The 26,283-nt window shown below is 32.0% G+C and overlaps 2 protein-coding genes across 2 annotated transcripts in view; both read left to right on the top strand.

The window, feature by feature from the left end:
* The first annotated feature begins 313 nt into the window (after positions 1 to 313).
* Positions 314 to 26,283, top strand: part of LOC113518585 (PDF receptor-like) — a 44,529-nt gene continuing 18,559 nt past the window's right edge. The window contains exons 1-2 of the mRNA XM_026903568.3: positions 314 to 367; positions 1,347 to 1,491. Coding sequence (XP_026759369.3) covers positions 314 to 367; positions 1,347 to 1,491 — 199 coding nt within the window. The remainder of the gene's footprint in view (positions 368 to 1,346; positions 1,492 to 26,283) is intronic.
* LOC113521533 (tubulin polymerization-promoting protein homolog) lies at positions 17,879 to 22,216 on the top strand. The gene is made up of 3 exons (XM_031911644.2): positions 17,879 to 18,010; positions 18,228 to 18,433; positions 21,458 to 22,216. Exons 2-3 carry the CDS (start codon positions 18,249 to 18,251, stop codon positions 21,645 to 21,647), a joined length of 375 nt encoding a protein of 124 aa, XP_031767504.1. The 5' UTR covers positions 17,879 to 18,010; positions 18,228 to 18,248; the 3' UTR covers positions 21,648 to 22,216.

Raw genomic sequence — 26,283 nt, 5'->3', positions numbered from 1 at the left:
TATATATTCAAGTTTTTACTGGGTATTATTTAGTTTATCTTTAATTGTACGGTTATTACTCTTATACATTCTACAGTTTTCTTTCAGCTTCTCAAAGGTTGACTGTAAGAGATCCCTTTATGGGATAAGTCCGCCATTGTATATTAAATCATTTACCAGTGTTTAATCTGAGTTATGTACAATAAAGATTTTACAATACAATTTACAATACAATACAATTTCTTAATCTAACAATTGTTAGGCAAATCTTATACATAAAACCTATTTAGAAAATATACGAAGCAAAAATGAAATCGTATTTAATGTAAAGGACATGTTATTAATAAGGATTCGCGCAGGCAAAGCTGCGGGCAAAATCCAGTGTCAAGTAAACAAATAATCTTTGTTTTTAATGTTGATCAGTAAACATAATACTGTAACCATAGCAACTTTAAAAGTCACGTTTTTAAAAGACTTCCTATGTAATTTTATACAAAATATTTTTTTAAAACTCCTGCAAAGAATCGAACTTTCAATCTTTTGTATTTTCAAATTCTATTATGAACTGAAGTTAATTAAATTAAGAAAAGGACCGTGAAATCCTACATGTGCCTGGAAAAAGTGAAAGGAGTTTCCCCAAATTTATTTCGCGAAACGAAATCTTACACCCTCCGAGTTTCTATTCAATATTTATGCAATCAAGCTTATACAAGAACTTAATTTCTCAAATGACTATAAATAGTACATTATTTACAGGGGTTAGAATTTAACCGGTTGGTAACTACAAAGTTGGGAAATAGGCAATATCTAACACGTCTAATGAATGATAAACAATCAAAAAGACGTTTATAACATCACGGTAGTGTATTTCCATTGTTTACCCTGAAACTGAAAGATTAATCGCTTAATTTCGTTTAAAAAACCCAATACATTTCCAAATAGCTATAACGAAAATTTCTTTGTACAAGCATGGACTATTCTTGACCACATAGGTTTTAAGGTTTAAATTATACAGATAGAGCATTGAGCCAAAAAACGGGTCAACTTTTTGTGAGCTAATTGTCAAATTAACTGACTCGTTTTTTTTTTTATATAAATGTTCTACATACTTTCGAATTCAATGTATCTTGACGTATCTATGTTTAATTATTTAATAAATATAATGAGTTTTTGCGCATTAAAAAGGTAAAACAAATTAAATATAGAAATTATAAAGGAATCGCTCGTAACTATCTATCACGCAAAATTGTATGAAAAAGTTGACCCGCTTTTCTTAAAGCATTTGTATAATATATAAATAAGAGGGAGTTTTTACAAAGTTTCTGTCTATTAAATAAATATTATAAAGTAATTCTTTCTGTCACTAGGAGTCCAGCAAGAGTTTTATACTAACGTTTAAAATAAACGGCAACAAGACGGGTGCCAAGCAGTCCGTCGCAGAGGAGCAAGAAGGCCTCTTGCGGCAATACCAGGCGTGCCTGGACAAATACGTTGACTTCCCGTACACTACCAGTAAGTACCAATATCACATATTCAAAAAAATAGTATCCTTACTAATATTATTAATGTAAAAGTTACTTTGCTACTCACAGCGTGGCGCCTTAAGGGCTCGACCAAACGGTACGAAATATGGTGTGCAAATACTATTGGAATTAAAAAGGGACATAGGCAATCAATTTAAAGTTTAAAATAAAATTACAATTAAATTACTAGTTTTCTTTTTTTAAAACTACAATTTTATAACTATAAAATCAGTCATTTAAGAAATAAACTAAAACAATTAGTTACATTCGCTGAGAAAAATGTACAAGATAAAAAGTAGACAATAATACACAGGTCATCTATCTATGTATTATTGTTTACTAATAAAAATAATAACATTTATTTATTATCGTCTTAAATCAAAAGTATCTACTTCGAAATGTCTACATTATGTACATACTCTAATAATACAAGACATTATCGCATTCAAAGAGAAGTAATAGCTAAATATAGTTAAAAAGAGGAGATAGTGAATTAAAATACGAGATATATTCACTTAATTGATAACAGAAATTAGAACCAGTGCAATATGGCGATGACAGTAATGCACGCGTGCAGGTATAGAAAGAAGCAGTATTGCAAACTTGCACTGCATATATGAAACGTTAGTTGGGAGGGAAAGGGCATTGTTATTAAAGTCTAGTAGTTTTTTTTTTAATGGATGATAATGGTATGGTAACCCCACATGCGCTATCGGTATATATCTGCGGGGCACCAGTGAAGGATGATAGGTGAGGATGAAATAGGTCAGTTAGCCTATCGTGACGAATTCAACAAGAATTTTTCACGATGGTTTCCAGGGGGAACCACGTGGAGGTCGACCTAATAAAACATATTGCTAGGAATGGGGCTGTCAAACTCCATTGGTAACAATCCCTTTTCCCCCGTCTAGTAGTTCCATGGCTAGCAATCTAAGACGATCTTCACACGGTGATTTCTAAAAACCATAGTTTAATTTCTAGTAAAATTGCCACAATGAACAACCGACCCTGACTTCCTTTCCATTATTATTCGTAATAATTATATTATAAAAAGGTATATTATAACTCATATGTACCAAAACTTCCACCAAGCGATGCTAGTATCTGTCTTCGTAATCTTCCTGTCATCTAAGACTTTGCCGCGTCCAATAGTCTGAGCAGTACAGAGTAATTTTGGTGCCGTCTCGTTTGTTGTCCAACAATTTGGAGAACTCTAAAAATTGTCCATCCAACGTCGCTGGCTCCTCATCATTCATGTTTTTCTATGAAAATAACGTGCAAAATAATAATCTTTATTTCTTTACGGCAAATATTATTTCGTAAACTATAATAATTTTTCTTTTGTTATTTCAATTACTCAGACCCGTGAGCTAGAGAGCAAGTAATAACTGATCATTTAAGAATTAACATTACCCTCATATTGACGAAACCGTAAAATGTATCTATGCAACCACCAAGCAGTAACGACACAATAAAATAAATGAATATAAAATAGTGTTGTATAGTTGTACTCGTAAGACTATTTTTTTGTTCAAGTAAACATGATTACAAGCATTTTTGTACAGGCACTTTTTATAGTTCTATTTATAGGATACGCCTAATCGAAATATCAATATATATTATACTCATAAAAGACCTAGATGCTTTATATTATAAAAAATTCGAATCAACGAACTGGTTGCATAGAATTCATACAAATTATTCTTTTTCGAAGTGACACGGATCGACTCAGCCTTGACAGCCGTTGTCTAGTCAAATCAATTTTATAAATAAAAACCTTCTTTGAGGTAGTTGTTGGCGTAGTGGTACACTTCATAACCACATATTTTAGACGTAGTATTATATTTTTTAATTTCGAACTTTATTTTCACTTTAGTATTAAATATTCGTCATAGTACCTTTCGCCCTTCTTAAAACATCTCTAAAAGCCTAACTGTGATTGCCAACCCGCTTGCTAAGTGCGGCAACTACTGGGAAAACTCCTCTTATTAGGCAGGCTTATGCTTAGCAGTGAATAGTTTACGGTTAAAAGTATAATACCTTTAAAAATAACATGCACTATTAAAATATCTAAATAATTCTAAACTATGCCTATAATATTATTAAACACTGCTTACATGTACTTTGTAGCTCGACGCCTTACATATTTACTATATTGGCCCCATTCCTTTAATTGCTAGAACATCAGTACCTCATAAATGGGCGCGGGCATCGTTGGGCGGCATTTTACTGTTAACTTATACAACTGTATTTTTTATCTTTCAAATTTTAAATTTATTCTTCGATTAAATATCTTAAAATAGCAAAAGTTCCTGCCCTAAATGAATATTTTTGCGAGTAGCGCATTTCCACTGTTTCGATCCCTTGGAAGATATTATCTGCAGTATTGCGTCACTTTGTTGGCTATTATTTCAATGATAAAATTATAAAATCTCTTTGAAGCACTTTGTACTTATTACAAGAGCTCACTATTCTATGCGACCTCTATTCTATGCTTTGACTTTATCACTATCTTATATTGACACTATGAAGTCAGTTAAACGGATTAATTTGTTCAATGATGTAATTTACTAATAAAAATTAATACAATTTTAAATTGCATCTTACGCTAACCAATACAGTTTTTTAAATGTCATTAATATATAGATAACAAAAACTATTGCCTGTGTTCCTTCACTTGCAGAATTTCTACTCGTACGGCTTGTTAGCCGCAAAATCTTCTCATCACGTTGAAATAAATACTTTATACTCATCAGTCTCTTCACTTGGCAGTGGACATAGACAAACCAAAGATCTTCGTATATATCCTTTAAAGATATTAACATCTGCTACCAGAGAAATTCCATCTGGCTCTGGGAATAAACGGACATCTCTTCCAAGCCTCCAATTTAAGAGTAGTACATGGTCTTCCTGTATAAGATCCATGCTACTTATGTTAAGCTTTGCTGTGCTGGTTCTCCATTTAGTTCTCTGCTGCAATTCATGGCATGCTTATCGCCGTGGGTTTATTTAATTGGAAACTGGTAGATTAGGTAACGGTAGCGCACTTAATGGTCTTTCAAAGAAAAAGCGGCCAGGTATGAGAGAAAAGAAATCATTAGGAGATGACGATAAGAGAGTAAAGGGTCGACTATTTTGAATGACCTCTACTTGCGCAAATAGTGTAGATATCTCCTAAAACGTCAAGGGGCTGTTTCCAATTACGCGTTTAATAAAATATTTTGCCGATTTTATACCTGCCTTACAAATACCGCCAAAATGTGGAGCGTAAGTTAGAATAAAATTAAATATAATACTTTCGCGGATTCCAAAATCACATAGAAGCTCGGAATAATGTATTAAAAATTTACTAATCTCTTTAGAGGCTGCTACAAAATTTCGGTCGTTGTCTGAAAAAAATTCAATTCTGCGCGCTATTAACCTTCGAAGTGTTGACAACACTTCGAAAGTTTATAGCACTTTGAATGCATCCTTCGATAAATCGCTGACAGCTTCAAGATGTACACATTTATATCGTAAGCAAATATAAATAACATAGTTACTATAGTTGGGTAGTAAAATGACCTTTTAAGATTAAGAATATAGAATAGTCCAGCGTAGTTTAAACCTGCAGATATGAAAGGATAGTCAGGTGTTACTCTCTGGAATGGTAAATTGCCCATGTTTTACCTACAACACATCTACAACATACACAATTGTTGACAACGTGTCTTTAAAGACAACTTATATTTATTGGTCAGACAGTTTCTCTAACTATTGCTAATAATAATGGAGATCCAGCATGCATGTTACGTAAGTGTTCGTGTTTAAAGATTAGTTTTGTAAGTCGAAAAGTGCAATATGTTATGATAATGTGGCACTGTAGGAAAAGTTTAGCTCGAGTTATTTTTATTAAAATTTAATTTTATCTTAGATTTAAAAACATCTGCACGGTCGATCAAGAATTTGTTGAATTACATCAAAGTCCAAATATCATCGAGAATATTGCGGTATTCTTCCCATTTAGCAAGCATTCAGCTATCTAATTTTGACGAAAACATGAATGTGAGTAACACATCCCACCAATCCGTAAGTTGTCCTAAGCTGGAAAAAGCTTGGATTTTTTTTGTCATGTGACAATAAGATCTAAGAACCGTAATGACTTCTCTGATTCACGTATTAGTGATTGAATGCCCAATAAGAACTTAAAATGGTATTTAGTTAGAAGCCGTTTATTATTATAGCGCTCACAAAGTATTTTTAAAATAAATGATAATTCGGGATTTGATATAATTACAGCCGCTTCTCCTTCCAGATAAGAAACTAAATAATGAAACTTTAAGAAATACGTACATTATTGTGTATTTATATTAAACCTTCAAAGGTATCGTGAAACTCTAACCAACGAAAGTAAGCTCCATCAAACTTAGAAATTTTGATCTGGGATAATTTAAATCCCATGTTACTTTTGTCATTATAATTAACCGACCAGTGAACACTAGTATCGTGATACATTGAGTTATGTATTTGTTGAACTTCTGTTTTGCTTTATTTATCGATAAATTTCTTACATGCAGCTGTATTAAGAATAAACTCATGCTCAACACTCTCGCGTTCATTGGTTTCCTTTGAAAGATTCATGTAATCCAAAACCTCTATCTGAGTCTGCAAATCATCAAATATCATTGACAATGCTTCGACGCTTGACAACTACTTTTTCTGGCTTACATTATACATATATAAAATTTTTAAATTTAGTAATTTGTTCCTTTATTGAGCTACGTTTAATATTTCTCATAATTCTTTTATGTTAGTGTTTGCTGGTTTTAATTTAGGGTTTTTTTTATGGGTGAAAATGGTATGGTAACCCCGCCTGCGCTAACGGATACGCTGGCGGAGCACCAGTGAAGGGTGATAGATGAGAATGAAAGCAGGTCAGTTAGCCCATCATGATGAATTCATCAAGAATCACCCATGATAGTTTCCAGGGAGAACCGCGAGGAAGTCGACCTGGTTGGGTATATTGCTTTTAATTTAGGGTTAGGCTTTATGAATAATTAAATAAATACACTTAAAAAGAATTACAATGTAAACCAGTAGACAAGTATTAAGTCTAATTTTCGCTTCTGATCGCTTCAACACCCCGCTTCAACACAACTACCCCGAGGACAGTAGATATGCACCTTGAAGGCAGTTAGAAGGCACGTCGAAGTTGAATAGGCAGTATACACTGAAATGTTTGGCGAATAATGATAAATAAACACGAAACAAAAGCGGGATAAAATGTTGATTTACTCGTACAAAAATGGGCCACCAACTCGGCGAATTAGGTATATTTATACTTATCAGTATTTATTACTTAAAAATAATAACTGCCAAGTAATCTTTACGTTTTGTGTAATATAAAAGATGTAAATGTAAAGTAGCAGTAAATAGTTAAATTAATTATCTATGCAGCAAGTTTTGGCCATGAAAATAGTAAGTACATATTATAAACAATAGGTGGCGGTTATGTACTGTTAAAAAATAAGGATATTTGGATACTTATCTCAAGGAATATCAGATGGTATGAAGCTTTGGATGCTCCTCAGACCATGTTTGATATGAATTAATCCTCTTCGATGTCCTTGCTCCTTCGATTCGTGAATTTTTTTTTTCTATATAGACGCTTCGAACCGATGATTTTATTTTTGTATTTTGTTGTATTTTTACGAGTTCCCCCTCAAGGGCCACCAATTTTATGTCTTATATTGACACAATGGAGTCAATTAAACTCATTAATTTGTTCAAAGATGTTATTTAATAACATAAATGAATATAATTTTGAATTGCGTCTTACAATTTTACAGATAAAAAAGTTTCGCCTGCGTTCCTTTAATTGCAGAATTTCTATTCGTATGGCTTGTTAGCCGCAACAATGACATAGAATAAAGAAAATATTCTTGGCGTCAAGATTTTAGGGGGAAAGTATATAAAAGTTGACATGTTACATATATCCCACTCATGAGGCAGCTACTCTTTGAATATATTTTGGTTTGAGTGGGATATGACAGTGAAATTACAGGATACGTGGACATAATCACGGATATAGCAACACATGAGAGATATCGCAGTGTATTGTGTGATGTCCTAGGCAGTTTTCTTGTTTATAAATAACGGTTGCCGCTTTCCATTTTCAAATATTTAAAAATAAAATAGAAATACTGGAATGTATCGCTCCTATGTACGTGAATACTGAGAATTCAAAAAAATATTATGATTTATTTTTTTACTAAAACGCTATTATATCTGTATTTTTTTTTAATACCACGAAGGTAGCAATCATGCATACAGTCTGTCTGACGATAAACGCTTACTGAAGCCTATAGACGCCTACAATTCTAGGAATGTCACGTGCGCGTTGCCGACTCTGAAGAAGCCTTAATATATCCTTTTTGAAGAACCCCCTACTGTAGTTTCCAGGGCCTCCCTACTCTTAATAATAAAATTATGAAACTAACGTTGTTTGTTACCTTTTAATGCCTTAACAGCTTAACTGAGTATTTAGAAATTTGATATACACGTACAGTATGGATTAAGACATAGGCTACTTTTTATATCCCACCATTGAACATACCACAGTACCGTCGACAATATCACGGGTAAAAGTATCAGTAATCTATACTTAATATATAAATGAAAAAATCTATTTTTATTTTGTAAGTTTATTTTATTATTTGTTTGTTTTTTGTTAACAAACTTCTTAATCATTTTTAAAACTTATTTCACATATAGCTACATTAAGCTACATTTCAGCTACATTATCAAGTGAATAACATAGAGTATATATAATTTTCAAAACTTTATTATTTTATTATTATTTACCCATGTCAATGAACTGTCCCGGTTACGCACGGATTGATAAATGTGAAATTGAGTTTGTTTGTTTGTCTGTTACATCCCAACGTTATTACTTATCTATTCTCATCGGTATTAACTATAATTACTTAAGTTTAGAGGTCAATCACTCCTCACGATGTTATTTTAACTTGCTGTGATGTAGTCAAAATATATCGCAATATAATTAAACTAACTGAAAACTTAAATGAAGTTTATTAAGCAACCGGTTTAACCTATTTGACAAAGTTGCTCTATCGAGTATGTAATTAACCGTATATATGTGGGTCAAATTTAGGACAACATTATCTTAATATTATGGAGTATTTATAATTCAAATGTTTCACTTTTCCGTGCGATTTTTAATAAAACTAATCAATGTTTTTTTTTTTTTATGATACTTCCTTTATTTTGTAGCAAAAAATCATTCCTTTAAATGTGTTCATAACCTAAGAACAAAATCTTTGTTCTTAACTTCCTTAAGAGTGGCACCGTCATAATTATCTGTCAATTCCAAAAAAAATAATTAAACTCTTTCAATTTTTCTGATTAATTACTGAAAAAATACTATGCTATCGAACTAAAACGATAATCATAGATTTGATTTTATTTTTAATGGGTGATGATGGAATAGTAACCTCGCCTGCGCTAATGGTATACACTGGCGGGGCACCAGTGAGGGATGATAGGTGAGGATGAAAAATCAAGCCAGTTAGCCCATCGTGACGAATACGCTTGGAATTCAGGACGATGGTTTCCAGGTGTCTACGCGGAGGTCGACCTGGTTACGTGTATGGTGAATGTTTAGGTACATATAATATTTGCATCAACTTCATATTCCTTGTTTCGGAATTTTCTACGTTTTTTTATATTTTCAATTACTGCTTAATAAAAATATTAGATATCGAATGATTAACGTTTTTGTTTTCTAGCAGAGAACTTCTTAAATCATCAGTAAAAATATTTAAAAGCGTAGAATTGTTGACTTTTAGATTTTATCTCTGCGTGTTTTATCATCATCATCATATCGATCATCAACCGTCCACTGCTGAACACGGGCTCCTCCTCCTGTTGGAAGGTTTTTCTGGTACTTGACACGCTTGGCAGGCAGGTTGGCAATCTCAGTAGGCTTTAGTGATGTTTTAGATGGGCATTGCCTGCCCATCACTAGGCCATTAAGTTCCCTTAGTCGCCTCTTACGACACCCACTTAAAGAAAGGGAATTTATGTTTTATAAGAGACGGGAATTAAAACAATTATTTAGGTTAACCATAATCATCATTGTCGTATCACTATATCGGCCTTTTACTGTCCACTGTTGAACATAAGCCTCTCCCATGGGGGGATTTTGCCAGTAGTTGCCACGCTTGGCAGGCGGATTGGCAAACGCAGTTAGGCTTTAGAGTGTTTAAATGTTTTAAGAGAAACGCTACTGCCCGTCCCTCGCGCTCCCTTAGTCGACTCTTACAACACCCACGGGAAAGGAAGGGGTGGCTTATTCTATGCCGGAACTATACGGCGATAATAATTTACTTGATACTTGAAACCATAATAATTTACTTAAATTATTTCAACGTTTCTTTATTTTTTACTTTATTTAAAAATAATAAACAATTGTACAGTATATTATTTATTAATATTACTCAAAAACATGAATATTTGTACAATCAATACAAATATCCTCTAATTACTAATTATAAAATCAAAAACACGGTTGTATAAATAGATACGGTAATATCATAAGGATTCTATTTGTACATTTTGTGAGCAGGGGGCCTACCATGAAATGAAATTCCGAATTTTCGGGCTCAATTTCGTGTTTTTGTTTGTACCTAAATCGATCCAGTAAATGGAGCTTAACATTTCATTTATTATAAATCCTATCCTAATAGTCCAGAGGAACGATATTTTAATAATTTTAAACGCCATGTATTGTGTAATTTTAACATCAAATTTCTATTTCGTTCGTGCTCGAAATTTCGGAAAATATTTCATGGTAGGCCCTCAGTTCAATTATTTTCTTTCGTTTTCGTTTCGTTAAATAGATTTGGAAAATTGTCTGCCAATTTTAATTACAACGTTATCACACCTCGGTAAGCTAAATTGATGAATGCCTAAAAAGATGTATAATATATACGTGACCACAGTACACAATATTTCCGAACCGATACGACGTCGTACTATCAAGAAAAGAGCATATTCCTTTCTATAAGGCCGGCAGCACACTTGTACTTCCTCCGGTGTTGTGAGTGCTCATAGGCGGCGGTGTTCACTTACCGTCAGGTGAACCGTATGCGCATTTGCTCCTTGTGTTATAAAAAAAAAAAAACAATAAAAACAATTCATTAAAAAAAATACACAAAATGTAATCTACGTAAATTTTAATAATAATTTTATCAAAGATCATCTACATATTATACCTATATAGTTTTATTTCGGTTTTTATTTGAACCTAAAACTACAACGTTTTGTCTTATAACAATATTGGCAAATAGAAAATTATATTCTCCCGATGATACTAGACATTTTCACTAAAAAAACAACAAAGAAAAAAGTTTGTGCATTCAACCGTTAAGCACGTTATCATGGGAGACTTTTTTTATTTTATTTTTTTTATTTTTATTTTACGACATTTATGTTCAAATATTACTTCTATATACTATAGCAGAGGTTTTCTTTATTTTACATACGGGTAAATATTTAATTTCACCATATCTAATACGCATTTGACTATCATTGATGATTTTTTTTTGTTTTAAATGAATACACTTTACTAGAAAAAATTGCAAAACTATATGTATACAATGAAAATGAAAAAATATTTATTTCATAACAAAATTGATACAATACAAAGATCGTAGCATATAATTATGTACGCATATCATTTGTGCTTAGCATTTGTATTATTTTCCTACAGTCACATTGAAAATGCGTAATTTAAAATTTGAAACCAAAAAAATTTTACAAAAATTGTCCACATACTGTATAGTATGGAGAAAGACTATTTTTTAAGCCGGCCGTTATATACAGGTCAATGTCGCGGGTAAAAATATTTGTAATCTATACTAGGAAATAGGGATAAATAAAAGAAACACTAGGTATCATGTCGTAAAGGGAGGTCAAAAGTATGGCCTAGAATAGACCTAGCTGGAAGAGAATGCACGAATTAGTTGCATCGACAAAAGGAATCTTAAAGTAAAATAAAGAAAAAAAAACTAAGATATGGAGGGGACATTTTTATTTCTTATGTGTTTTTTTTTATTTTATTTTTCTGGTGGATAAAATAAAAAAAAAAAACTTCTTAACCATTTTTAAAATTCTTTCACCTATAAAAGCTATATTGTCAACAAGTTACATAGACTATATTTAATTTTCAAAACTTTATTATATTATTATTATTTAACCGGGTCAATGAACTGTCTCAGTTACGCACGGATAGATAAATATGAAATTATTGTTTGTTTGTTTGTTCCATTCCAACGTTATTACTTATCTATTCTCATCGGTATTAACTATAATTACTTAAGTTTAGAGGCCAATCACTCCTCATGTTATTATTTTAACTCGCTGTGATGTAGTCAAAATATATCGCAATATAATTAAACTAACTGAAAACTTAAATGAAGTTAATTAAGCAACCGATTTAACCTATTTGACAGAATTACTCAATCGAATATGTAATTAACCTTATGTAGGTCATATTAAGAAAAACATTACTGATATTGTAAACTAACCGCCTGCTCCGGCTTCGCACGGGTATATTAATGTAATGAAAAAAATCTGTCAATATTTTTTTATGCAACTTAGAATGGCAAACAAGCTGACGGCCCACCTGATGGAAAGTTGTAACTGTCGCCTGTAGACATGAGCAGTATTATGGACACAACAGAGTATACTGTTTCGCCCATGATACCCCCCATGCGTTGCCATTCCTGAGGACTCAGGTGTTATTCCTCTGTACCCTGTAAATTGACTACCATATCACACCCTTCAAACCGAAACACAGCCATGCAAACACAACTGCTTCACGGTAGAAACACGAATGGGACAGAAGTGCCCAAGCAAACGACTTTTGTACAAAGTCTTCCTCTGGTAAAATTTTTGTTTTTTATATTCCCTATTGTCTTTTGTCCTATTGTGTATTATGGAGAATTTCTAACCCAAATGTTTTTCAATTGTTCGTAATTTTCAAACATTTTATCTCACATAAATTTTGTCCTGACAATTTTGAAAACAATAAAAAAAATTAGCCAAATAAACGTCGCCATTTTGTAGTGACGCCCTTACATACATTCCGCAATTGTTTTTATATATAGATGTCAATGGAAAGGTCATTAGTTTATTATCTAATTGGAGTTTAAGGGTTCGACTGATTATCATAAAATTTGATCTCTGCGTCAAAATGAAGTTTGCGCGTTCAACTGTTGAACATGTTATGGGAGACTTATTTATCTTTTTGTTTTTTTTTTTCAGAATTTTTGGTTTACGAAATTTCTGTTTTAATATTACATCTATTTTTTTTTATTTATTTTTTTACTACATTTCTTTTCTAATATTACATCTATTCCATAGAATGGGTAGATTCTTTGTTTTACGTGCGGCTAAGGACTTCGATTCTCTCTATAATAAGATCTCCTGCTTAAAGCCAGTTAAAAAGATCTCTGCAAATAGGCCAAGGTTAGCGTATTCACGATCAAGGACCATTGCTTAGAAGGTCTAAGCATCACTCGATGACTCGTCTCTTGGTGCGACGTCACAAATGATAATTTTAATACATTTTCAACCGATTTTAAAAAGGGACAGTTGTTAGTTAGTTATTTTTTTAATTAATAATTAATATATTAATTTAAAATAATAATGTAATTTAATTTAATATATATTATGTGTGCGTGTGTGTGTGTTTATCTGTATATTATGCATTTAACTGACTTTGGTGAATATTTTTTAAAATTAATACTCTTTACTAGAAACAATTTCGAAGCTACGTGCATACAATAAGGTGCATATATCACTTGAACTTAAATAGATAGAGCATCGTGTACCAAAACGTGTCAAAATTTAGTCAGCAAATTTTTTTTAAATCAAAATCAATGCTCTTTTTAAATGTTAAAAGTGCTTAGATTAAAATTTTCCATAATAAGTTGATTTTTTTATTCAAATTTAAAACTATTTTCTCTAACATAATATAATATATACATATGAACATAATATATTACGAATAAATTAAAATGGCGGCATTTTGAATGATTTAAGAACGGAAACATCTTTTATATCTATACTCAGATATAAATTTAAGTATGTAAATATGTAATAGCATCACATTACCAATTATTGTAAATGTAAATATATATTTATTTCTCTCACAAAATAATAATATAATAAAACTTACAGCTATATAGGCTACAATTTAAAACAATCTTTGTGAGAGACTAGTGTCGTATTAGGATAACCCATCTTACAGATCACCAGGCTCCCAAACTCAAGGACATCTATTTTACTTGATTTTTTAAGTTAAAAATTTAAAAATTTCTACTGTTTATTTCGCTCTTTTAAATAAATTCATAAGAATACTTTATCGTTTTTCTCATATAAACTTAGAAATTTCACCCACAAAATATTAACTGTACTGTAAACTGGTAACCCAATTTACGCACATATGAATAAAAAAGGTTGACCTATTTTTACCGAAGTATTTGTATGGATACACATTATTCATATAATCTAAGCTTTTGCATTATTTTCTCGAAAATACAAAATGAAAATACATTATTCAAAATTGAAAAATTCTATGGATATCTGTAATGGATTATTTTATAGTCAATTAACTATATTAAAATAATAGTTTTTTTTTTTCATATCGGTCTTTAACTACTGAATATAAGCCTCCCCTTGGAGGGTTTTGTCAATAGTTGCCATGCTTAGCAGACGGATTGGCAACCGCTTTGGAGATATTTTAAGCGGGAGGCTGCTGCCCATCCCTCGTCCTCCCTTAGTCGCCTCTTACAAAAGCCATTAGAAAGAAAGAAGTGACCTATTCTATGCCAGGACCACACAGCGAAATAATAGGTATTTTAGATTAAATTGTCTAATTTATTGGATATTCTCATAAAACAACTGAATTTTCAAATATATATGTTTCTAAATATACCCTTCGTAAAGAGAAATATAGTAATGGGTAATTAAAGAAAATATAAAGGTAATATTTCCTTTACTTCAACTGAAATAAAATTTTAATCCCCTAAGGCAGCTTACTTAAATTATATATACGGAAAAGTTATTTTTAGAGTTAGTTTGAAAACGAGTGTTTATAGTGAAAAGGAATTTATTTATATTATGTAGGTACACTTAATATTTAGGTATATTATAAATACATTGGAATTTTACACAATTGGTGTATATATGTTTCTCTTAAACTTTTCGTATAATAAAGTGATTAAAACAAAAATATATAATAGGGATCATATGCCCGTTTTTAATTAACCACCTTCTAAGTTTATAATATAATATAATAACATAAATATAATATAATAACGTCCTATCTACAAGAATCTCTACTGAGAATCTCAAAATTAAAAAAATAATTCTTATTTTATAGACTTTGTTAGAATTTTTACAGAAATTACAGTTTTGTTGTACTTAATATGTACATAAAGATATTTAGGTATATCTAAATATATAATAATCTGTGTATATAGAGGGAAAGTGAACAATTCTTGTTGAATTCGTCTTGATGGGCTAACTGACCTGCATCATTCTCACCTATCTACATATACATCTCTCACTGTGCTTTCACGGCAGTGTATTCCAATAGTGCGGGCAAGGTTACCACTCCATTATCCAGAATCATTTATATATATATATATATATATATATATATATATATATATATATATATATATATATATATATGTAAGTAGAGTCTAACGAGTTCAGATCAACTTTCTGCAACATAATTGAAATTATCGCTCCATCTGGCGGGGGTGTTTTTTAATGAATGATTATGGAATGGTAACCCCGCCTGCGCTAACTGTATACACTGACGGGACACCAATGAGGATAAAGTAGGTCAGTTAACTCATTGTGACAAATTCAACAATAAATCAATCACGAGGGTTTCCAGGGGAAATCGCGCGGAGGTCGGCCTGGTAGAGCATATTGCTAGCAATAAGGTTGTTAAGCCCAATCACTAACAATCCATTCAGCCCCATCTAGCGGGGGTTTGTCTTCCGCTGTATTTGTCCATACAATTTCGCTCAACGCTACAATTCACAAAAATTTCAATTAAAATTACAATTTCGCTAAAATTCCACCCCAACGATTATCGATCCTCCGAGCTTAGAAGCCGACTTGTTGCCACTTCAACTTGTTGATACTTATATTACTAACTTGTTTCCCGTTTCTCCCGATACACCCATTTTTGTTTGTACGCGTATCACTCTACGAAACATTTATTTACTATTTACTTAACATGTTAATAAAAAAAAGTCCCGGTATTTAATAATAGTAAAACGGTATATGGTAAAGTTTCTTCAGGGTCAGCAACGCGCTCGTGTCATCCTTAGGATTACAGGCGTCTATAGGCTAAAGTAACTTATTACTATTCAGAAGGGCTGTAAGCTTGTTTGCTACTTTGGTGGTATAAAAAAAATATATATTTATACAATAATAAAGTTATTTATACATAATACAACTCTTGACCTTTTGGCGTTAATAGCTATTAAGCTCTCTTCAGTATATACAAAAGCTTCTGAGATGGTTTGCAGTATGGTTTCACGTACCCTCCAAAACATAAGCAAGTTCTAAGACGTTCATACGGTTGTTCAGTTTGTATCTACTCGTATAGGCGACAGTTACCACTTTCCATAAAGTGAGCCATTAGTCTGCTCGTCCTTTTAATTTACATGAAATAAAATAAAAATATTTTTTGTTTCAAGTAAATTTAAATATAAATGATTTCTAAATAGTATTTTTTTTTATTATTCTACCACCTATTTAGAATGCAATTTCAGTTTCGTAGAACGAAATTATAATATAAAATAAATAAATTTGTGAAAATAAAAAGTAAATATAAAGAAATAAAAAAAAATGTGACAATACAATCTACCGAACAGAACAAGAGTTAAATTATTAATTAAATCAAGTCCATTGGTGTAAATATTATATTTAATGATATTTGATCATACAGAGAAATACCTAAGTGCGGTGTCGCTGTGTTTATAATGCTTACTTTTAGTTATTGCCCAGACAAATTTCTCTGAGAATAGATAATGTGTCTTCTTTAAAAAATCAATCGTTTAAGGATATTATCACACATAAGAATGGCTCTAAAACTTTATAAGGTAGGGAGAGCTTCGCTGCCTACTTGAAAGGCACTCGAAGCACTATGAACGCGAACTCAGCACGAAATCATCTTGAAACTGGCCTTTTTCTAAGGACAAAAAAGTTTGACGTCATTACGCATATTCGTTTAATAATAAATTAATTTAATATTGTATGATTTTGCTCCCATCTGGTCCCCGTACAGAATAGGACACCCCTTCCTTTGCCGTGGGTGTCATGAGAGGCGACTAAGGAAGGGCAACTGATGGGCAGCAACGTGCCTCTTTAAACATCTCCAAGGCCTAACCGCGGTTTCCCATTCGCCTGCCAAGCGTGGCAACCACTGGCAAAATATCTCTAGGGGAGGCTTATGTTCAGCAGTGGTCAGTTACAAATTGATAAGTTAATGATGATGATTTTGCTCCATAAATGTTTTTTTTTTAATTAATCTGTCCTAAATTTCAAAGTAGAGATCTGGTGGAAATACTATTTTTTAATAAATAATAATGGAATGGTAAACCCGCCTGCGCTAATAGTATACTCCGGCGGGTCTCTAGTGAAAGATAATAGGGGAAAATGAAAACACACGTCAATTAGCCCATCGTGATGATTACACCCGGAATTCAGCACGATGATTTTCCAAGGGGATCACGAAGAGTTCGATCTAACCAGATAATATTTATTAACCACCTATTAACTGACAGTACGCATTACTAATAACCCCCTCCCTCCCCAAGTTACCCCTAGGAATATTATTTACTACTATTTCAGTTCTTGATCTTATCGGCGTTGTTTACGAGTATATTTCTATTATAACTACTAGATTAAGAGTGTCTGTATATTGGCAATGACCATAGATTAAGTATTCTTTCTACATTAATGAGGCGCGCAGATTGAGAATAGTACCTGATGCGCTGCATAATTATTTTTAAATGTTCCACTACATTTATGCCTATTTCTAAATATCTTACAGCAACTATTGGCGAATTATAAATATAAATACATCTCCATGTATAATTTCTTAAAATTTTGTCGTGTTAAAACGTGGAAATACAAATTTTTTACTGTATATCAGGCCGTATAACTTAGTTCCTTTGCCTTTCCTGTTATGGATAGATACTACTACACTACTTACAAGGCCGTAACCAAAACCTTATTCTAAAGCTACCGTAACCATGACAACGTAAAATAATAATTCCATGATTTTTTTACATTAATCTGCTTTCAGCAATAACCACAGCATACCATATGACCATAATAATATATTATTCGAAAATACTATTTTAGAGACTTCAATTTTTAAATAAATACCCGTGCACTTTATATTATCCACGGTAAGTCATCCATAACAAGTTAACTACAGTATCTGAGTATACATAGGTACAACTAAATACATAATACTCGTATATTATTACAACAAAACAAAAAGTATTAAATATAATAGAAACTTAAACAGTTCGAATTAAAACATATAATTTATGGTTAGTACAAGATAACGGGGTTACATTTTATTAGATTTCATATAAAATAGATTATCGTTTATTATCCTAGAAATAACGGAACAATATAGAAATGGGTGAAGAGGAACAAGCTACACTAGATGGACAGTTTTACGAATTTGCAAAACTTCTCGACACTAAAAGGGACGGTCGAACAATTACACTGTACCGTTCTGATTACTGGATGAGGCAAGCTAAAATTTTAGATGACAGAAAAATCACAATGACCGATACCGGATTACTTTTCAATAAATTCAGGTAAACGAGTACGTTTTGTTAGGCAAATAAAAAACGGCTACACTGCCAAGTGATTGTGCTTTAAAAAAATAAGCAAGTAAACATGGGTTTTTTTATACCACTGAGATGGCAAACAAGCATACGGTCGACTTGATGGTAAGCGGTTACCGTAGCCTATGAACGCCTGCAATACCAAGGTATTTACACGCACGTTGCCGACCCTGAAGAAACCTCTTTACCCTTCTTTTGAGGAACCCCATGCTGTAGTCTCTTGGGAAAACCTCGGCAGGGAGCTCATTCCACAACCTGAGCGTTTGTGGGAGATAATATCATTGAAACCGCGTTTTACGCGACCATTTAAGCTGTAATATCGATACCGCTCCAATATCTATATGTTGGATTGGTCTGGACGTTAATGGCAGGGAAAAGGTCATATACATTTCGATATCTCCCATACTGGTCAGATATCTATCCATATTAATTTCAACCGGATTTTTCATTTTGACATTAAATATTGGATAACAGATATTTACCACATACGTTATTAAGCCTGCATATAAATAATGTAACTAAAATATATATTGCTACTAGTTGACCCAGCAAACGTTGTTTTGCCATATACATTATTTGGAGAATATTTTTTTAGTCCATTAACAAAAAATATTCGGGAGGGTCACTCTTATCATTGAGGGGTATGAAAAATAGATGTTGGCCGATTCTCATACCTACCCAATATGCACATAAAATTTTATAAAAATACTGTTTTGCCTATGATGCCCCCTTGTGTTGCCATTCTTGAGGACTCAGGTGTTATTCGTTTGTACCCTATAAATTCACTGCCACATCCCACCCTTCAAACCGAAACATAGTTATGCAAACATAACTGCTTCACAACTTGTTCCATTCGTGTTTCAGCTGAAACACGACTTTTGTACAAAGTCTTCTTCTGATATAAATTAGGCGTTTTTCTAAATTTAACAGAACACAGGAAAATATCGTTTGATTTTAGTATCACGATCGTTTTAATTTTAAGAACAAGACCTTATACAAAAATTAAAAAAGTTGGAAGTGCTTATAAACCTCTTCCTCACTTGTATTTCTGCCATGAAGCAGCTTTCGATTCGAAAAGATAATGTGGCAATGAAATTACAGGATAAAAAAGCATAATACCATAGTTCTAAGGAATGGCAATGCATAAGAAATACCATGGGCATAACAGTAAATTCTGTGAGACCCATAGTTCTGTTCATGTTTGTAAGTGACGGTTACCACTTTCAATCAGGTGGGCTTTCAGTTTAGGACGACGAACTACACAGTGTAGGACGACCCTCTTACTAAATAAAGCGCCGACGTCAAATGCAATGCTATGAGTCAGTAGATGCAAGTGGTTCGGGAGCGTTCCTTATGGCAATCTATGGGCGGAAGGCTTGTGTTCAACAATAGACTAAAATGGTCATGATTATATAATGGATCAAAATTTCAAACGCTGTTTTCTCCTATTAAACATATCGTGATGGTAAAATCATACAATATTATGTCTTACAATGAAAATTTCTCGAAACTGTGGCAAATTCATTTATTTTAATTTTAAAACTAAACTGTAAAATGGGACCAATCTATTCTTTTAGACAGAAAATATTTTTCCTAATCGACGGAGTTATAATTAAAATAACAAAATAAAAAAAAAATATGACGGAAATAAGAACCTGCTTCTTTTTTTAAAATCGGTTTTTTTCGAGAATCTCCTTATTTTTTAAATAGTTTTTTTTTTAAATGATCACTCAATCGAGGATATCACCCGTGGCGTTCAATTGATCCTAATGGAAGCATTCAGACAAGCCTTTTTTGAATGCTAATGAATGAATTATTGTGAAATTCCATATTCACAGATTACGTAACGGAGCTAAAATTATTCTCGTCTGCTGTTACATATAGGAATATAACAAAAATATATTTCACTGAACTGGGCGCTATATTGCGGAAGTCAATATCACTGGTTATTTGATTACGAGTAGAATTATTTTGTTTAATTTCGCTACGTTAGTATGCTGGCGACTGCCAACACATATTAGTGGTAGCGGAATTAAACAAAATAACAACAGCTAACCAAAATAAAATAAAATAGCCACACGGCTATACGACTCACACGGTTCCGGCATAGAATAGGCCACCCCTGTCTTTCCCGTGGGTATCGTAAGAATCGACTAAAGGAGGGCGAGGGATCGACAGCAGCGTCCCTCTTAAAACATCTCTAAAGCCTAACTGCGGTTGCCAATCAGCCTGCTAAGCGTGGCAACTATTGGCAAAGCCCCCCAAGGGGAGGCTTAAAAGCTGATATGATGAACCAAAAATAAAAAATACAATGTGTACAAGTAAAAGACAGAAACGAAATTGTTGCTTGAAACGTAGATTGGCTAGAGAAGGAAAAGTTAAATACTATGTATACCGAACCGCCTGGCCAGTGTAAGACTGGCATCCTTCCCTAATAGACAGACGCGTGCGCCATTCATATTACATTATAAATGTTACAGATTGGTCCTAAATATAACAATAAACATAAATACAACAACCAGCTTCTTATTTTTCATATTATTACTTGTTTTTTTTTTATCTATATACAGCCCTCATTCCTAACAAAAAAAATTGTTGGAAATTTCAAAAACTTCAGAATGTGCAGAATTAATTACTATTTATTATTAATTCAAATTCAAAAAAAGAAAAGAAAATTGTTTAATGCTTGTAACTTCAGAACTCCGTCGTTTATAAAACAATTTAATTTTTTTTTATTCAAGACGATATTTTCAATGCTTGTAAGTTCAGAACTCCGTCGTTTATAAAATGATTTAAATTTATTTTATTCAAAATGATATATATATATATATATATATATATATATATATATATATATATATATATATATATATACTTTATATATACGTTTTATATAACTTGATGATTGATTGATGATTCTTTTTCTGTGGAGCAAAATCTAAGGCTTGAGTAATATTACCCAGTTATGTTTCAATAAATATATTACGTTTACAGCAAAACAGAAATAACATTCGATGAGTGGATTGAATTTTTAACAGAACTTTGTGAAGTCAAGCAACTGGATTTGGAAAAGATACAAGAAATGTTAATAAACTGTGGCCTCCCAGGCCAAACGCCTGTCATAGTGCCACAGTATAGAGATTATTTCTTAACTTATAAACCAAAGGAGAAAGCTCTGTTTTGATATTTTGCTGTTTTTTTCATTTGTTGTAGCGGTTAAACTTACTACCTACTGATGGTCGCGGAATCGATTCCCGCTCAATACAAACAATTTGCCTATTCATGGATATGGTAGTTTATTTTCTATACATAATATGTACATATTAACAAACAAATATATTTAAATATTTTTGTCAGTTACAATGTCAAACATATAGCAAAGTCCAGTGTTACAATTCTATTATATGATTAAGTTCCGTTATCGTATATCTTTGTCCAGGAATTCGCATTACGCGTCAATGCTCATTGTAGCTTACAATTGTACATCCTGTATTACAGGAATCGTAGTGTTTGTTATACTGAACACTCTGTATATTCCCTAATATATTATATTTCTAGATAAGTATACCGGAATTGTTCTAATACATTGAAACAATAAAATGATATGAGTAATTCTCACTAGTATATCCTATATATTATTTTGTTATTATCAATATAAATATAATAAATGAAATCTTTTTTTTAATATTTTGTTCTGTTTTCTTTTTATTACATTGTTAGTAAACTAAATTTACTTGTTATCTTTGTAAAACAGCAAATCTTGATTAGCAAAATTAATATTTTATTATTATAAATACAAATATAATGAATCAAATCTTTTTTTAAGTGGTTTTTTATTTCTATTTTTCTTTCTATTACATTGTTAATAAACTATAATAAATTGTTATTTTTGTAAAACAGCAGATCTTTTTTAGCAACATAAATATTTTATTATTACGAATACGAATTACGAATATAAAGAACGAAATCTTTTTTAATTCTTTTTGTTCTATTTTCCTTTTTATTAAATTGTTAATGTACTAAATTTATTTGTTATTTTTGTAAAACAGCAGATCCTTTTTCGCAAAACAAATTAACACTTTACATACTGCCATAAAAATATTTCTTAATTTATTTTCCTTGTAATTTAGTTGTTTAGTTTACTTATAAATAGTTTTAATTTAGAAAATATACTTTAATAATCATATAATGTTAATTATAACTGAACATTTATTTTATAAATAGTTTTAATATAAAATATATTATTTAGTAAACACATTGACAAAAATAAATGAATATTTTCATATGTAAATAGATGTTTATTTTCCCCGATATCCTTTTTATATAACAAATCAATTAAGGTGATCAAGTTTTGTTGAAATTATCATAGAAATATTAAAAAAATAAAATTTGTAATATTACGAATAATTTAACCAATTAATTACATTTCGATTTGCAATATTACATAGAAAATCAGCGTTTAAGCGTTATGTATCAATCACTTAGCTGAGTGGTGATCATTTTGGTCACATAATTCCTAATTAAGTATAAGTTTATTTTTTTACTTTCTTCTAAGTTTATAATTGTTTATGTTTTAGTTGTAAATGTATATCTATGTGCCTAATAAATAAATATTTTTCATTCTCTTTTGGTTATAGTCTGATTTGTTTATTTATATTTTATTTTTTACAATCTGTTTATTCCTTTACATATTAGGCTCTATTGAAATAGACCATAGTTGAAATACGACGTCGTGGAAATGAAATGTCTATTTCCCTATTATACACGCCACAGGCGGGCACAGTCACATGTAGTACGTTATAATGCGTCTATGATTACAGTAGTCATATCAAAGGGGGTGTCATCTACACTAGTATGTTACTGCTGTATTTAAATCTTACATTATAAAATACATAGATTTTTTTTAATGGATAATAATTAAATGGTAACCCAGCCTGCGATAACGGTATACGATGGCGGGGCACCAGTGGAGGATGATAGGTGACGATGAAAACAGGTCAGTTAGCCCATTACGACGAATTTCACCAGAATTAGCCACGATGGTTTCCCGAGGAAACCGAGTGGAGGTCGACCTGATAGGGTGTATTACTGGCAATGGGTCAGATAGAGCTCATTACTGACAATCCCTTTGCCACCAAATAGATTGGCAATAAAAAAATACATATTAAAGCGAGATAGAAAAGTAAAACACACAACATAAGCTCGAAGCTGATTTGGCAGAAAAATTAGCAAAACAAACAATCAATTTATAATTAGTGGATAGTCCAGGAAAAACATTATTTATTTATTAATTATATTTGTGAGGATAATTTGAATTTGGCATTTTTAAAAACCACGTAGTATTATATTTTTTTGCCAATATAATTTATTCTTTTTAATTCGTAATAACTTTATTTTATATTTTTTTACAAGATCATAATAGACAAAGATATAAAATCTATATTCGGATTAAAACAATTATTTTTGTTTTAATGTGAAATTAGTTTTAAGTAAATATACTTAGATATAATTAATGTGATGTACATAACATATGAGGGAGGCCTATGTCCAGCAATGGACGGATGATGGCTGAAATGATGATTTAACATAAATTAGAAAAAAAGGACCACAAAATTGCGCATTGTTCACGTAATTATGCTTAAACCATTAATCTCTTTAGATGCAATACTAAAAAAATTTAAAATACGATGGAAAAACGTATCTAATTGAACGCAAATAAAGTTCTAAACGAAATATATACGAATTTTTGCTGCTTTTACTTTTTCATTTCTACTTTTATGAATATAAAACTGTTACGTATACACATTTACAAAACACGCACACTAATATAACCATTTCCTTGTTTCGTTTTCGTGATTACATTGTCAGTTTATTTATTCAATATGTAGTACTAATGTACTACATCAAATTTAAATACTAACAGTCTCTTTTATAAAAAAAAATATTATATCTGATTGAGAAGTTCCATGGACAGCTGTATACAACATCGTTAACATCGCATACTAATGCAAATAACGACCAAAGAGATAAAGCCACCCGACAGAAACCGATGATATCGCGGATATCAGTTTACTGGAGATTGAAATTGAAATTTTAAACAGCTTAAAAACGGCAAGGCACCGGTGGAGGTTGGAATTACGGCAAGCTTCAGAGGGCGGGTGGAAAACCGATACTTGTAGTCCTTCAGAGGCTATTAAATTTCGTCGTCCATAACGGTATTACGCCTGAGGCATGGAGTAGAAATGCGGTAGTCCTGTTCTTCAAAAAAGGTGACAATAACTTATTAAAGAACTATACCGATATCTCTTCTAAATCGCATCTAGTTACTGTTTTTGAGAGTCCTAACCAATCGTCTTACATGCAAACTCGACCACTTCCAGCCACCCAAGCAAGCTGGCTTCCGAAACGGCTTTGCACCACAGACTACATATATACGCTACGACACATTATACAGAAGACCGAAGAGCATAATCTGCCACTATGTCTGGCGTTTGTGGACTACGAAAAAGCCTTTAATTCGATCGAGACATGGACGGTACTACAGTCCCTCCAGCGGTGCCAGATTGTCTATAAGTATATCAAAGTGTTAAAATTTATATACAGTAAGGCTACGATGTCTATCCGAGTATAGCTACCAGAGTACAAAATCCACTCCAGTGCAGAAAAGTGACGTTATAATCCCGCAACTCTTCACAGCTACATTGGAAAATGTTTTCAAAATTTTGAACTGCAAAAGATATGGTATAAACATCAATGGCGAATATATCACTGACCTTTGATTTGCCGATGACGTAATTATCATTGTGGAATCCCTGGAGGATCTGAATACTATGATTAATGATCTCAGTGGTGCTTCTCAACAGATAGATCTTAAGATAAACATGGACAAGACTAAAATCACATCTAACGTCCATGTCACACCTGTACCGGTTACGATTGAGAACACTACGCTCTAAGCTATCGACAAGTATGTATACCTGAGACAAGTTGTCCGAATGGCTAAGTCCAACTTCGACCGAGAGGTCAACCGACGAATCCAACTTGACTGAGCAGCGTTTGGAAAACTACACCACATCCTTTCATCCAAAATACCTCAAAGTTTGAAGACGAAGGTTTTTAACCAGTGTTATGGAACCTAAACATGGTCCCATATGCAAAAGCTTTAAATTACTCAGCTGACTATGAACAGGGCTATGCTTGGAGTTTATTTGCTGTTAGAATCCAAAACGAAGATATCTGGAAAAGAACCAAAGTAACCCATGTGGGTTATGTAGCCCCAGGAATAAGCTAGCTGAAGTGACAATGGGCTGGTTACATAGCTCGGAGAACCAACAACCGAAAGTACTAGAGTGGCGACCTCGTACGGACAAATGCCGTATATTGTATAAATGAATTGCAGGGAGTCAGTGAATCCAGGTGGCTCAGGACAGTTCCTTATTACGGTTTATGAAGAAGGCCTATGTCCAGCAATGGACAGATAATGGCTGAAATAATGATGATGAACTAAAATAAATTTATTGGAGGATTTATGATATTATGTTGCAAACTTGTCTATATCTACAGACCATAAACAGTCAGCTATAAACTGTTATCAAAAATATTATCTAATTTAATTAAAAATGTTAATAACTTTACTACTATTACATTTTCGTAATAACAATAAGAAAAATATATTTTTCCTTATTGTTATTACAAAATAATATAATAATATATACATACATAAAAATATTAATCGAAATGGAGCATGTTAAGCAAATACAATAGAATACGTCTTAAGGATTGGTGTACATATCATATTAAAACAATATAATTCTTCATAA

Source organism: Galleria mellonella, unplaced genomic scaffold, assembly GCF_026898425.1.
Source record: "Galleria mellonella isolate WM207_F2 unplaced genomic scaffold, CSIRO_AGI_GalMel_v1 utg33, whole genome shotgun sequence".
Classification (NCBI taxonomy): domain Eukaryota; kingdom Metazoa; phylum Arthropoda; class Insecta; order Lepidoptera; family Pyralidae; genus Galleria; species Galleria mellonella.
The sequence above is the reverse complement of the archived record's forward strand: the minus strand, read 5'-3'. Positions and strand labels throughout refer to the sequence as shown.

Bases quoted from the DNA above. Each gene is read 5' to 3' on its own strand.
- LOC113521533 (XM_031911644.2), top strand. From the start codon at position 18,249: ATGGGTGAAGAGGAACAAGCTACACTAGATGGACAGTTTTACGAATTT. The intron at 18,434-21,457 runs GTAAACGAGTAC...TTACGTTTACAG, and splicing joins TTACTTTTCAATAAATTCAG to CAAAACAGAAATAACATTCG.